General features: G+C 43.1%; 1 protein-coding gene across 1 annotated transcript in view; it reads left to right on the forward strand.

Annotated features, from left to right (window-relative positions):
• Positions 1-15,961, forward strand: part of RBBP8NL (RBBP8 N-terminal like) — a 60,067-nt gene that overhangs the window by 21,175 nt on the left and 22,931 nt on the right. Inside the window, exons 2-8 of the mRNA XM_039346482.1 lie at positions 427-597; positions 1,968-2,010; positions 3,798-3,893; positions 6,046-6,158; positions 7,708-7,780; positions 13,688-13,842; positions 15,546-15,628. Coding sequence (XP_039202416.1) covers positions 531-597; positions 1,968-2,010; positions 3,798-3,893; positions 6,046-6,158; positions 7,708-7,780; positions 13,688-13,842; positions 15,546-15,628 — 630 coding nt within the window. The 5' untranslated portion in view covers positions 427-530. The remainder of the gene's footprint in view (positions 1-426; positions 598-1,967; positions 2,011-3,797; positions 3,894-6,045; positions 6,159-7,707; positions 7,781-13,687; positions 13,843-15,545; positions 15,629-15,961) is intronic.

Genomic DNA, 15,961 nt, shown 5'->3' on the forward strand with positions numbered 1-15,961 from the left:
AACAATACTGAACCTAGTGTGTGAACCAAGGTTACTGAAATAAGAGATGATAAGAATTGGCTGGGTTGGAGAACTGGAGGGGAGGCCTTCATTTCAAACTAATTGGAGAATGTGATTTATGACTGTTAATTGGAGGAGGGAATTGTGCTTTGATACTATGTGCTCAGGGGAGGGGAACTCAGTTTTTGGCTTCAATTATGTTAGTGCCGATGCTATGCTATTCAAATAAAGATTCTTTAAGGTAAACAATGCCTAAAAGTTCTTTGAAGAGTTTCATCTGTCGGAATCATGACATCAAGTCTCAATGAATTCTGAGCTCCCAAAAAAAGCATCGTATCATGCATCTTTTGACTAGGAAATAGCAACATCAGAACTATTCAGAAAGGATTTTTTTTTCTTTTTTCATCTCTAATTCTTCCCTCTTAGGCCACAAGCTGAACACTGGAGAGAGGGAGAAAACTGATCTGAAACCATCCAATCCAATTACTTTCTCCCCACCTCGGACCCATCCATGTAATGATACAAGGAACATGGCCACTGAAAATTTTGCGGAAATCTTGAACAGACTCAAGGAAACACACGAGAAAGAAGTCCAAGGTAAGTAGTGTGTGTTTGTGTGTGTGTGTGTGTGTGTGTATGTGTGTGTGTGTGTGTAAAATAGGGCTTACACACTGTCTGGTTAGTTGGATGAATAGATTTGTGGCAGAGATGTTTAAAATGTAAGAATCAGGTGAAAAAATGGATGAAAAGTGGAAGGATTGCTGATTGTGTAGAGTTAGCTCTTTGTGAACTCAGCCACTCTTTGAGTTGTCAATTGCAAATACAGTTAAGACTGACATGCCAGCTTTCAATCTTGATAGGTTGTGCAGATTTGCTTGCTTGCTACCTGATTTAATGTTTACATATATACTGTAGAATGATTTCAGTTTAAACCTGCTCTATCATCTATCACAGTGGTGGTGAACCTATGGCACAGGTGCCAGAGGCAGCACTCAGAGCCCTCTCTGTGGGCACGTGCGCCGTCGTCCCAGTCCTAGGCCTTCAGCTGGGTTTTATAAAACCTTTTCGCTTTAGGCCTCTGCCGCTGTGTAAAAAAAAAAAAGGTTCAATCAATCAGTCAATTTCAACTTCTTGCGGGGGAAAAAAAAGAACTTGCAAAGTTGGAATTGATTGATTGAACTTTTTAGTCCCACCCAGTCTGCCGTTACCATCGCAGCCACGCCCACCCAATGGGCCACATTCACCCAATTGGCCACACCCACCCAGCACCCGACAATGCATAAGTGGGTTTTGGGTTGCAGTTTGGGCACTTGATCTCTAAAAGGTTCGCCATCACCAGATATACATAAATGTACATACCTATATACAGTATACACACACATTTCTACACAGGTAGTCCTCAACTTACAAAAGTTCATTTAGTGACCGTTACAATGGCACTGAAAAAGTGACTTGTGACCATTTTTCACACTTATAACCCTTGCTGCATCCCCATGGTCAGGTGATCTACATTTGGATGCTTGACAACTGACTCACATTTATGACGTTTGCAGTGTCCCAGGGGGTCATGTGATCCCCTTTTGCGACCTTTTGACAAATAAAGTCACTGGGGAAGCCAGATTCATTTAACAACTGTGTTACCAATTTAAAAACTGCAGTGATCAACTATGGAAAGAAAGATTGTAAATGTGGCAAAACTCACATAAACAATTATCTCACTTAACAACATAAATTTGGGGCTCAATTGTGGTTATACGTCAAGGCGTATCTGTCGATGGAATTGTAATCTAACTAAATGGTTTGGATTCATGCGGTTGGTTAAGCCACAAGGAACCAATCATGGTTTCCATCAACCAAATTGAATGTGTTCTGTGATAGCCAATCATTAGATCTTTAATTGACCAGATTGAATTGTAATGTTGTACATCCAGCAGCAAAGATCACAGATTGTTTCTGAACTCTTCCAGGCCTGCAAACCAAACTGAACGAACTAACCAATGAGAAATGTCGGTGAGTGTGTAACAAATGCCATTCTGTTGGGCATGGGTTCGTGGACTTATGTTCTTTAGAACAAGACAGAATAAATTAAAATAGAAAATAAAGTTTAAGATCCATCCCTATCATCTTAAGAGCTTTGGGGCTAATGCTGGAATCAAAATCTTTGTTTAGCATCTATAGAGGGGAAACATCTGGACAAACTGAGTTTTGAATAATGGTTTGATGAATAAACTACTATTGGCTGGTTGGTCCACACTAAGGCATAAATTACTGCTCACAAAGCACAGTGGCTTTGTCAAGCCAGAATGAAGCCACATTTTGTTTAGCCCAGGGGTAGGCAACGTTGGCTCTTTTATGACTCGTGGACTTCAACTCCCAGAATTCCAGAGCCAGCATGGCTCAGCTTGGAAACTCTCCCTTTCCCCTCAGCATGACTGACTCAGGAATTCTGGGAGTTGAAGTCCACAAGTCATAAAAGAGGCAAGGTTGCCTACCCCTGGTTTAGCCTGATGGGCGAACAATTTCTGTTTCCTAAGTACAGATAATTCATGATTTACAACCATTTGTTTGGTGACTGTTGGATGTTACAATGGCACTGAAAAAATGGACTTGCAACTGATCCTAGCACTAGTGACCGTCACACCATCCTCAGAGGACACGTGATTAAAAAATTTGAGTACTTGGAGACCAGCATGAATTTACGAGAGTTGCAATGTCCCAGAATTGTGTGATCACCATTTGTTGCCTTCCCAGCCAGCTTCCATCAAACAAAGTCAAGGGGGGGGGGAAGCTGGATTTGCTTAACGGTGGCATGACTCGCTTAACAACTGCAGCGATTTGCTTAACAATTTTAACCAACAAGCAAAAATGATCATTGAATTGGTGCGACGCGCTGAACAGCCTCCTCCTGGTTTAGCGACAGAAATTCTTACCAATTGTGGTCATAGGTTGAGGACTCCTGTACTTTATCTCAGGGGTTTTCAAACTTAGCCCTTTTATGACTTGTGGACTTCAACTCCCAAAATTCCTCAGCCAGGCACATGTGCCTGGCTGAGGAATTTTGGGAGTTGAAGTCCACAAGTCATAAAAGGGCCAAGTTTGAAGACCCCTGCTTTATCGAGTCTTAATTGTCCTATCACAGAGCCCTCTCTGTGGGCATGCTCGCCATGCCCCAGAAATGGCAACCATCCTTCTTCAACCAGCAGCCCACTAACTCGCCGAGGTCCCACATGGCTGGATGCATCCCAGCACCCATGTGCTCGCTGGGCTCTGTGTGCAGGGGCCGATGGTGTCAAGCAGCAGCCACCCCGGCCCCTGCCTCACCTTGCCCTGTGACAATGGCACCCCGCCCTGCCTCACCTTGCCTTGCCTCACCCCGCATGACAAGCCTCCTGCCCACCACCCCACCTGCCAGAGACCCCCTGGATCTCCCCCAACCCTGCCCAGCCTCCACAGGTATCCCTCCCCACAAGCTACATTGAGGTGATCACGCCTACCTTGGCCACACCCACCCAATCTGCCATGACCACCACAGCCACGCCCACCCAGTGGGCCACACCCATCCAGCACCCGGTGATAAATAAGTGGGTTTTGGGTTACAGTTTGGGCACTCGGTCTCTAAAGGGTTCGCCATCACTGTCCTATCAGCTCCTATTACTTTAGTTCTCCTTGAAGTTGGAGAGAGAGAAAGAGAAAGAGAAAGAGAAAGAGAAAGAGAAAGAGAAAGGGCAGAGATGCATTTTGAGACCTGGGAATAAGGGTCTTCTCATCTTCCTCCCTGTTCCTCCCCCTTGACTTAGTGACAACCAAAGAATTGAAGAGCTCTTTACCAAAAACCACCAACTGCGTGAACAGCAAAAGGCACTTAAAGAAAATGTGAGAGTTTTGGAAAACAGGTAAACAGCTTTATCCTATCCCAAGTGGGGCATCTGGAGAGGAGGGGGGGTTCAAAAGTATCATGATGGGGGCCGCAATCACTTGGCTGAACCTCTCTTTCATAAAAGTTAAGGTTAACTGGTAACCAGATTTGGCAAATTTGTGTAAGCCCAATTATTCATATCACATGTATAATATTTAACATAGGATCATCATCATAATAACAATGCACAATGTAAAAAAGATGCTGAGATTCTAGAAAGAATGCAGAGAAGAGCAACAAAGATGATTAGGGGACTGGAGGATAAAACGTATAAGGAGCAGTTGCTGGAATTGGGTATGTCTAGTTCAACGAAGAGAAGGACAAGCCCCAATATCTCAGGGGCTGTCACAAAGAAGAAGGAGTCAAGCTATTCTCCAAAGCATCTGAAGGCAGGACAAGAAGTAATGGATGGAAACTAACCAAAGAGAGAAGCAACCTAGAACTAAGGAGAAAATTTCCTGACAGTTAGAACAATTAATAATTGGAACAACCTGCCTCCAGAAGCGATGGAAGTTTTTAAGAAGAGATTGGACAGCCATTTGTCTGAAATGGTATAGGGCTTCCTGCCTAAGCAGGAGTTTGGACTAGAAGACCTCCAAGATCCCTTTCAACTTTGTTATTCTATTCTATTCTATTCTATTTGCATGCACATATGTACTTAATGTCAATGCTGCAAATATTGTATATTCTTGCTTTTGACAATATGCAGAATTGTCTGGTAAATATGGGGTTAATAAAGAGCAGAAGGGGCGTTGGGGGTAAAGCCCATCTTCACACTAATTGGATAATGTGAGATATGACAGCTAATTTAGGGAGGGAACATGCTGATAATTTAACTGCTCAGAGGAAGAGAACTTAGATCCTAGCATCCCTCCACTGTGCCTGTGCCAACATTTTGTAACAATAAAAGACTTTTAGGAAAATAAATGCCTGGAAGTTCTTTGGAATGTTTCATTAGCCGGAACCTCAACACTTATGTACATTAAAAAATCTCCACTACTAATTGGGGATATGAGGTAGCTATTGAAAACTGTGCCCGTTTGATACAATTTCTGTTCTAGCAGAACTTGACTTTCAAGCATTACATCCTGATGAGAAAATGTACATTAGAAATAGAAAAGGGGAATACAGAACAACAGAGTTGGAAGAGATCTTGGAGGTCTTCTTGTGTCCAACCCTCTGTTCAAGCAGGAGACTCTATAACATTCCGGACAAATGACTGCCCAGTCTCTTCTTGAAAACCTCCAGTGATGAAGCATCCACACTTTTGGGGGTCAAGTTGTTCCACTAATTAATTGTTCTCACTGTTAGGAAGTTTCTCCTTAGTTCTAAATTGGACCTCTCTTTGATAAACTTTCACCTGCTACTTCTTGTCCTTCTCTCAGGTACATTGGAGAATAAGTTGATCTCTTCTTTTCTGTGACAGCCCTTCAAATGTTGGAAGACTGCTCTCATCTCACCCATAGTCCTTCTCTTTGTTAGAGTAGACATATCTAATTCCTGCCACCATTCTTCATAAGGTTTTTTGCCTCCAGTCTCCTAACCATTTTTTTATAAGTTATGGCCAAATAAATAATAATTCTGAAAAAGTATGAACCCCAAAGTGGGCTGAAAGAAATAACCTTGAGGAACAAGAGGAAGAGCCAGTGTCTAGAACAGGGGTAGACAACCTTGGCCCCTTCAGGACTCATGGACTTCAGCTCCCAGAATTCCTGAGCCAGCATGGCTCAGCTTGGAAACCTCTCCCTTTCCCCTCAGCATGGCTGGCTCAGGAATTCTGGGAGTTGAAGTCCACAAGTCGTAAAAGAGCCAAGGTTGCCTATCCCTGGTCTAGTAGGTCGGAGAACAGAAATTTGAGTTCGAGGCAGAAATGTAATTCGAGAAAGTGTCGTAGATGAGACCCTCCCCAATTTTCACCAAAAATAAACAGAGGGAGGAGGGAAGCACATTCAGACTTGCAAGATTCTATTACTGGAACCTTATAATAAAAGTAGTATTAGCTTTTATGAATTTGGTTTCCAAGTCTGGTCTAGCTTGAAGTACTGACAGTGGGGTTGGTTTGGAATGTCTGCTCCCAACTGGTTTTGGTGCTCTAAAAATGTCACACTGCTATTTTTATTACTTTGAAGGTTGCGAGCTGGGCTGTGCGACAGATGCCAAGTGACTCAGGAACTTGCAAAGAAGAAGCAACATGAGTTCATGAAGGCCCATTTTCAAACTCTTCAACACATCTTCATCCTCAGTAAGTTCAACAAATAAATACCTAGATTAGATTGAATAGAAACACGGAAGATTCTCCGGTTGAAAATTTTTGAAGACTTTTTGCAGACTTGTATACAATATGGGTAAAGGTAGTCCTTAACTTACAACCGTTCATTTAATGACCGTTTGAAGTTACAACATGACTGATGACCATTTTTTCACACTAACAACCATTACAGCGTCCCCATGGCCATATGAACAAAATTCACATGCATGGTAACTGGCTCATATTTATGACGGTTGCAGTGTTCCGGGATCATGTGATCACCTTTTGTGATCTGCACATAGAATAACAGAGTTGGAAGGGACCTTGGAGGACTTCTAGTCCAACCCCTTGTTTAAGAGACCCTATATTTTTTCAGACAAATGGCTGTCCAGTCCTTCTTAAAAGCCTCCAGTGATGGGGCACGCACAACTTCCGGAGGCAATTTATCCCACTGGTTAGTTGTTCTCAATGTTCTGACAACTAAACTCAATGGGGAGGCCAGATTGACTTTACAACTCTGTTTCTAACTTAACAACTGCAGTGATTCACTTAACAATCATGGCAAGAAAACTCATGTAACAAGGGTCTCCCTAAGCAACAGAAATTTTGCACTCAATTGTGGTCGTACGTCAAGGACTTCCTGTCGTCACAAATGAAGGCAAATAGACGTGTCCTGGGATAATGTTGCAGGATCCAGTCTAGGTCAGTCACCGGGACCAGGGGTTTAGTCTTCTGAGCTTTCGGACTCCATCCTCAGGGAAACTTCTCTCTCACCAGGAGGGGCTCCAAAACAAGTCCGAAAGCTCAGAAGACTAACTTCTGATCCTGGTGACTGACCCAGATTGGATCCTACAATATGTATAGTATCAGAAACCACTTTTGCTGATGATGAAAAATACCATTTCTTGTATTACACTTGTAGATTTATAGGGGGGAGGGTTGGTAATTTTTCATTGTAAGTTTTGTGACAGATGCAAAGAATGTTAGACAGTTGGTGCGTCCTTCTGTCCAATTGTCCATGACTTCCTCTGACTGTTCAGATACCTGGTAGCCCTGGGCCTGTGACATATATGTTCTCGTCTGATATAACCTTGACACCATCTCAGCCATAAGCTATAGAATAAAATAACAGAATTGGAAGGGACCATATAGATCATCTAGTCCAACCCCCTGCTTAAGCAAGAGACCCTATACCAGCAGTAGGCAACCTTGCCTCTTTTATGACTCATGGACTTCAACTCCCAGAATTCCTGAGCCAGCGTGGCTCAGCTTAGAAACCTCTCCTTGTCCCCTCAGCGTGGCTGGCTCAGGAATTCTGGGAGTTGAAGTCCACGAGTCATAAAAGAGCCAAGGTTGCCTACCCCTGCCCTAGACCATTTCTGACAGATGGCTGTCCAGTCTCTTCTTGAAAGCTTCCAGTGTTGGAGCATTCACAACTTCTGCAGGCAAACTATTCCACTGGTTGGTTGTTCTCCCTGTCAGAAGTTTTGGGCCAGGGAAAGTTGATCTAATTCAATATTTTCCTCCTTTTTCCCCATTCCAGCTAATGAAATGAATAAGCTGAGAGAAGAAAACAAGAGCCTGAAAGAAGAGCTGAAGAGGTTATGTGGCCCAGAGTAAGCTTTCCTAACTTTATCTCTTGGTGTTTGGGATACTTGTAAGACAAACCAATATGGCTGATGTCTTCCTAGCAAAGGTGGGCTATCCCAGTAGGCTTTTCTCCCAGAAAGGTGATATGTCTTGAGAAGGTCGGAGAAACGTCTAAGGTTCCTTGGCCAATTAGATTTCAGCTCTGCACACTGAGAAGTTCAAAGCAAGATGGATCTGAAGGATCTCAGGAGCTTCTGGTAGGCTTCATGTTCCATTACTGGAGAAGAAAATGTCCTGGTTCTGTTCAGAAAGAGGATAAGTCCTCCCACAAATAGAAAAACCTGTAGTTGGACCATATATTTTAGCCTGCAAATGAGAACTTGCCTAAAGGCTCCAAAACAGAGTACTCAAACGTCTGCCCTGAAGAAATCTAGTGGATCAGAAAGGATTCTACATCTTGACATACGCAGTCCTCAGCCTACAACCCGTTGTTTAGTGACCACTCGAAGTTACAACAACACTGAAAAAAGGGACTTGAACCATTTTTCACACTGACTACCATTGCAGCCTCCCTAGAGTCACATGATCAAAATTCAGACACTTAGCAACTGGCATGTACTTATGACAGTTGCAGTGTCCCAGGGTCACGTGATCACCTCTGACCAGCAAAGTCAACGGGGAAGCCAGATTCACTTAACAACCATGTTACTAACTTAACCACTGCAGTGATTCACCTAACAACTAGTCAAGAAAGGCCATAAAATGGGGGCAAAACTGGCTTAACACTTATCTTGCTTAGCAATGGAAATTTTGGGCTCAGCTATGGATTTAAGTCGATGACTACCTGTATCTAATTTTCTGAGAGATTGTCTAATGCAGGTGTTCAAGTGAGTGTTTAGCACTAGTGTTTGGCTTTTCTGTTAACTATCTGGAAAATGGGTTAAGTATAGGTAGTTCTCTACTTACAACCATTCGATTAACAACTGTTCCAAGTTGCAAGAGCATTGTAAAAATGCCAATGAAGGAGAATATTTGCAGCTGAGGGTTGAAATGAAGGCCCCTTGGTGCTCTCTAAGCTTGCTTGTTTTCTTGCGGATGTTTCATTACCCTAACTAGGTAATATCATCAGTGCCAGAAGGGAGGGTGTTTGTGAGGAGGAGAAGGACTGTGGGGACCTTGGTGATCTCTGAGCTTGGCAGTTTTCTTGCAGATGTTTCATTACCCAACTAGGTAATATCATCAGTGCTAGAAGGGAGGGTGTTTGGGAGGAGGAGGAGGAGGACGGCGACTATGGGGTCCTTGGTGCTCTCTGAGCTTGGTTGTTTTCTTGCAGACGTTTCATTGCCCAACTAGGTAACATCATCAATACCAAAAGGGAGGGTGTTTGTGAGAAGGAGGAGGAGGAGGAGGAGGAGGAGGAGGAGGAGGAGGAGGAGGAGGAGGAGGAGGAGGAGGAGGACTGTGGGGGTCTTTGGTGCTCTCTGAGCTTGGTTGTTTTCTTGCAGACATTTCATTGCCCAACTAGGTAACATCATCAGTACCACAAGGGAGGGTGTTTGTGAGGAGGAGGAGGAGGAGGAGGAGGACGAAGACGACAACGACTGTGGGGTCCTTGGTGCTCTCTGAGCTTGCTTGTTTTCTTGCAGACGTTTCATTACCCTAACTAGGTAACATCATCAGTGCTATAGCAGTACTACATCTAGTTTGAATAATGAAACGTCCACAGGAAAACAACAATGCTCAGACAGTGCACAGGACCCTTCACTGTAAAAATGACTTGATTTAACAATGTCAAGTCAAATGACTTGGAAAAAAATGACAATTCTCACACGCCGATCACAGCATCCCCACAATCACACGGGCAAAATTCATGTGGGGGGGGATTTTTGTAGCTCAGGGTTGACATGAGGTGCTCTCTGAGCTAGCCTGTTTTCTTGCAGACGTTTTATTACCCAAACTAGGTAACATCATCAGTGCTATGCCTAGTTTGGGTAATGAAACGTCTGCAAGAAAACAAGCAAGCTCAGAGAGCACCAAGGACCCCTCAGCTTATCTCTATCCTAAACTTGCCATTTTGGTCCTTGTCCTTGAAAGTTGCTCAAGTTTTTCATTATCTCCTTTGGCTTTTTTACAATAAAGTTTGTTTTAGTTCTGGGAAGCCAGAATGGCTGGCAGTATAACCGTGATATATAAACTATCCGAGAAGATTTCATGGGTCTTCTCCAAAGATGACTTCAGCATTCATTTATTTAATGCTGTTGACATTCCAAGGCATTGGTGATAATTTATGGCTTCCCAGCCATAAATATACTATAAATATAAAAAAAAATGCTGAAACCCTAGGAAGACTGCAGAGAAGAGCAACAAAGAAGATAAGGGATCTGGAGGCTAAATTGTTTGTGGGAATTAGGTGTGTCTACAAAGAGAAGGATGAGGGTTGATATGATAGCAATCTTCTAATATTGAGTGGCTGTCACAGAGAAGGATGACCTGCTCTCCAAAGCATCTCAGGGCAGGAGAAGAAGTAATGGATGGAAACTAATCAAGGAGAGAACCAACCTAGAACTAAGGAGAAATTTCCTGACAGTGAGAACAATTAATCAGTGGAACAACTTGCCTCCAGAAGTTGTGGGTGCTCCATCACTGAAAGTTTTCAAGAAGAGACTGGATAGCCTTTTGTCCACAATGGTATAGAGCAGGGGTAGGCAACCTTGGCTCTTTTATGACTCGTGGACTTCAACTCCCAGAATTCCTGAGCCAGCATGGCTCAGCTTGGAAGCCTCTCCCTTTTCCCTCAGCATGGCTGGCTCAGGAATTCTGGGAGTTGAAGTCCACGAGTCATAAAAGAGCCACGGTTGCCTACCCCTGGTATAGAGTTTCCTGCTTGAGCAGGGAGCTGAAGTAGAAGACCTCCAAGGTCCCTTCCAACCCTATTACAGATAGTCCTTGACTTACAACAGTTCGCTTAGTGACCATTCAAAGTTACAACGGCACTGAAAAAAGTGATTTATGACTATTTTTCACAGTTACAATCTTTGCAGCATCCCCATGATCATGTGATCAAAACTCTGGATGCTTGGTAACTGGTTCATATTTATGACGGTCACAGTGTCCCGGGATCATGTAATCATCTTTTGGGACCATCTGACCAGCAAAGTCAATAGGGAAACCGGATTCACTTCACAACCAGCTTACTAACTGAACAACTGCAGTGATTCACTTAACAACTGTGATGAGAAATGTCACAACACAAGACAAAACTCTCTTAACCAATGTCTCCCTTAACAACAGAAATTTTGGGCTCAATGGTTGTCATAAGTCAGGGGTAAGCAACCTTGGCTCTTTTATGACTGGTGGACTTCAACTCCCAGAATTCCTGAGCCAGCCATGCTGAGGGGAAAGAGAGAGGTTTCCAAGCTGAGCCATGTTGGCGCAGGAATTCTGGGAGTTGAAGTCCACGAGTCATGAGGGGGCCATAGTTCCCCCGTGCTGGCTCAGGAATTCTGGGAATTGAATTCCATGAGTCATGAGGGGGCCATAGTTCCCCCATGCTGGCTCAGGAATTCTGGGAGTTGAAGTCCACCAGTCATGAAGGGGCCGTAGTTCCCTCATGCTGGCTCAGGAATTCTGGGAGTTGTTGAAGTCCACGAGTCATGAGGGGGCCGTAGTTCCCCCATGCTGGCTCAGGAATTCTGGGAGTTGAAGTCCACGAGTCATAAAAGAGCCAAGATGGCCGACCCCTGTTGTAAGTCAAGGACTACCTTCATTCTATGTTCTAGATCTAGAAAGTGACTTCAACTGTCAGCAGATGGCACTATTGCTGTATTTAAATTTAGCATGAGGAAACCTCTCGAAATGCAAATCTGGCAGTGAAGAAAGTGTTCCTTCCTGATTACCATGCTTGTTTTGTCCTGAACTTGATCGCAGTCCTCTCTGCTCTAGGTGAGGCTATAGTGAGAAAACAGTTAACCTGTCAAAGGCCTTTCAAGGGTAAAACCAAAGTAAGATCAGCCCTAATAAGGCCACACCTGGAATACTGCAGCCAATTTTGGACACCATATCACAAAAAAGATGTGGAGAGTTTGGAAAAAATTCAGAGAAGAGCAACTACAATGTTCCAAGGCCTGGAGACCAAAACATTCGAAGAACGGCTGCGGGACTTGGGTTTGGCTAGTCTAAAGAAAAGAAGAAATAGGGTAGACATGATAGCAGTGTTCCAGTATCTGAGGGGCTGCCACAAGGCAGAGGGGGTCACGTTATTCACCAAAGCACAAGAGGGCAGGACGAGAAACAATGGTTGGAAACTGATCAAAAAGAGAAGCAACTTGGAATTAGGGAGAAACTTTCTGACAGTGAGGAGAATTAGCCAGTGGAACAGCTTGCCTCCAGAAATCGTGGGCGCTCCATCCCTGGAGGTGTTTAAGAAGAGACTGGACAATCACCTGTCTTGAGATGGGATCGTGACCCTGCAACCATCATAAATACAAGGCAGTTGCCAAGCCTCTGAATTTTGATCATGTGACCATGCTACAATGGTCATAAGTGTGAAAAATGGGCATTAATCACTTTTTTCAGTCCCTTTGTAACTTTGAACGGTCACTAAAATGGTCAAGGACTACTACTGTATCGCTAAGCATTGGGGTCATAAAGCCTAATGTCACATGACTGAGACAACTTTACAACAGTAGTTATGGTAGTCTCAGTTGCTGTTGTAGGGCAAATCCCACAAGGTCATAGCATCCCATAGTCATGTGACTACCATCTGTGCCCTGATTCACATTTAGGACGGTTGCAATGTCTTTGAATCATGTGACCCCCTTTTGTGACCTTCTGACAAGCAAAGTCAATGGGGAAGTCAGATTCACTTAACAACTCTGTTACTAATTTAACAACTACAGTGATGTGCTTAACAAACATGGCAGGAAAAATCACAAAACGGGTTAAAACTCACTTACCAAATTTCTCACTTAACAACATAAATTTTGGGCTCAATTGTGGCAAGTTGGGGACTACCTGCGCTATATTTGCATTGCATTTTTTATTCTTGGCGTAGGGCCTTTTTAACCTGATTAATGAAAATAGGGTTTGTAAACCACTTAGAATTAAATTGAGATAACATACAAGCCAAAGACGTAACCATAGTCCTACACATATGATCGCACTTGAGCTCAACGTTTTGGTTGCTAAGTGAGACATTCGTTAAGTGAGTTTTGCCCCCTTTTACAACTTCCTTGCCACAGTTGTTAAGTGAATCATTCCAGTTGTTAAGTTAGTGACACGGTTGTTAAGTGAATCTAGCTTCCCCATTGATTTTGCTTGTCAGAAGGTTGCACAAGGTGATCACGTGACCCTGGGACACTGAAACTGTCATAAATACATGCCAGTTGCTAAGCCTCTGAATTTTGATCACATGACCATGGGATGCTGCAATGGTGGTAACATGAAAAATAGTCATAAGTCACTTTGTTCAGTGCCGTTGTAACTACAAATGATCACCAAAAGAATTGTAAGTTGAGGACTACCTGCACGTACTTACGACTGAGCCAACTTGACCACTGTTATAAAGTTGGCTCAGTCATGTGACAATAATAAAAATACCAGACTCTTCAAGTTTTCTCTCTGACATCATGGGTCCCCGCTCAACCAACACATCTCCATAAAATGCTTTGCTGCACTCGATGCCACCACTTGCAAGAGACATAAATGTGGCATGAATAAACCAGGATAAAAGCAAAATCCTCATATTTGATCTGGGATATTTTACGGTGTGGTGTTCTCAAGTGGTCCGGTGCCAAAGACGCCTGGCTTCTGGTTTATTTTTATTTTATTTCCAGAGCGGTTATCAAAACCACGCGAGATATCCAGACGGATGCCTTGAAACCCTCTCTCGTCTCATCTTTGTTTTCATCTTTGTTTCCTCTGTGCGGCAACAGGGACAGGCCGAAGGCTTTCAAAGGGCAGCCCAGAGAAGGAAACTTCACCCCAGACTTGTCTTTGTCCATCCTCTCCAGCCGAAGCAGGAAACTGAGTGCAGGGGGAAACCTGAGCCCAGAAACAGAAGACGAATATCACGAGACACTGGAAGGAGGCAGGTTCTCCTGCAAACTGGACCCAGTTTGCTCTTCAGTCAGTTCTAGATCTGGAGCCTAGTAGAACATCCAGCAGAAGAGAGACACTACCTTAGGATATTGGATTGGACAACCATTTGTTTGAAATGGTATAGGGTTTCCTGCGTGAGCAGGGGTTGGACTAGAAGACCTCCAAGGTCCCTTCCAACTCTGTTTTCTATTCTATTCTATTCTATTCTATTCCAGTCCAGTCCAGTCCATTATTCTATTCTGTTCTGTTCTATTCTGTTCCCTTCCTTTCCCTTCCCTTCCTTTCCCTTCTATTCCATTCCACTATTATTCTATTGCATTCCATTATTATTCTATTCTATTCTATTCTATTCTATTCCATTCCATTCCATTCTACTCTATTCCATTCCATTCCATTCCATTCTATTATTATTCTATTCTGTTCTATTCTGTTCTGTTCTGTTCTGTTGTTCTGTTCCCTTCCCTTCCCTTCTATTCCATTCCATTATTATTCCATTCCAGTCCTATTCTATTCTATTCTATTCTATTCTATTCTATTCTATTCTATTCTATTCTATTCTATTCTATTCTATTCCATTCCATTCCATTCCATTCCATTCCATTATTATTCGATTCTGTTCTATTCTGTTCTGTTGTTCTGTTCCCTTCCGTTCTATTCAATTCCATTATTATTCCATTCCAGTCCTATTCTATTCTATTCTATTCTATTCTATTCTATTCTATTCTATTCTATTCTATTCCATTCCATTCCATTCCATTCCAGTCCTATTCTATTCTATTCTATTCTATTTTATTCTATTCTATTCTATTCTTGTTCTGTTTTGTTCTGTTCTATTTCCCTGCTTTACATGTCAGAGAGCCCAGATTTAAGTCACTTCTTCAGGAAATCCTGGGAAATTTTTTTTTGCCAAAAACCATGCCCTGTTGCTCTCAATCAGAATCAGTGGTACAGGTAGTCCTTGACTTACAACCATTCATTTAGTGACCATTTGAAGTTACAAGGGCACCGAAAAAAGTTACTTACGGCTGGCCTTCACGCTTAAAACGATCACAGCATTCCCATGGTCACATGATGACAATGTATTTATTTAGTTGTTCAAATGTATTATTTATTTCGATTTTATTATTTTATTAATTGAACGTATATGCCACCTGTCTGGCAGACACGTGACTCTGGGTGACTTACAACATGCCAGATTTGGGTGTTTGGCAACTGGCTTGTACTTGCGGCGGTTGCAGTGTCCAAGGCTCACGTGCTCTCCGTTTGCGACCTTCCCAGCTGGCTTCCAACAAACAAAGCCAACAGGAGAAGCTGGATTTGCTTAACAACCACATGAATTGCGTAACAACTGCAGTGATTCGCTTAACAACTGTGGCAAAAAAAAGATCATGAAAAATCAGGCAGGGCTCAAATTCAAATCCCGATTGTGGTTGTAAGTCGAGGATTACTGGTACTGAGCCAAATGGATCCATTGTACTTAGTGCCTTCCCAGTGGATTGGGACTAAAACTCCCAGAATTTCCAGTATATCTTATGGGTGGTCATGTTGGTTAGCAATTTTAGGAGCTGGATTGTCAGTGGATCCAGAGAGATCCGTGTTGGGAAGAATGGTTTGCAGTTTAAGAAGAGAAAAGTCTCCATTTGCAGCACTACGTTGTCTGAAGTAAGTGTTTGTGGTCCTTTCTTGTTACAGATCAGTCTCCTGAACACAGATTTTCTCCAGAAAGCAGAATCTCTCCTAACATCCTTCTCCGGGGGGACCATGCTCTTGATATGGTAAACAATTCCCTGTCTGACCCTTGTCTTTTTTCTTTATTCTTTTCTTTTTTCTTTTTGTCTTCCTTCCTCACATTCAATTCTTGTTGTTGTTAATTGCGAAGTCGTGTCCGACCCATCGCGACCCCATGGACAACGTTCCTCCAGGCCTTCCTCTACCATCTTCTGGAGTCCATTTAAGCTCACACCTCCTGCTTCAGGGACTCCATCCAGCCATCTCATTCTCTGTCGTCCCCTTCTTCTACTGCCCTCCATCTTTCCCAGCATTAGGCTCTTCTCCAATGAATCCTTCCTTCTCATTAGGTGGCCAAAGTACTTGAGTTTCAACTTCAG

Source organism: Crotalus tigris, unplaced genomic scaffold (assembly GCF_016545835.1).
Source record: "Crotalus tigris isolate CLP2741 ecotype Arizona unplaced genomic scaffold, ASM1654583v1 scf7180000017999.2816498, whole genome shotgun sequence".
Taxonomy (NCBI): domain Eukaryota; kingdom Metazoa; phylum Chordata; class Lepidosauria; order Squamata; family Viperidae; genus Crotalus; species Crotalus tigris.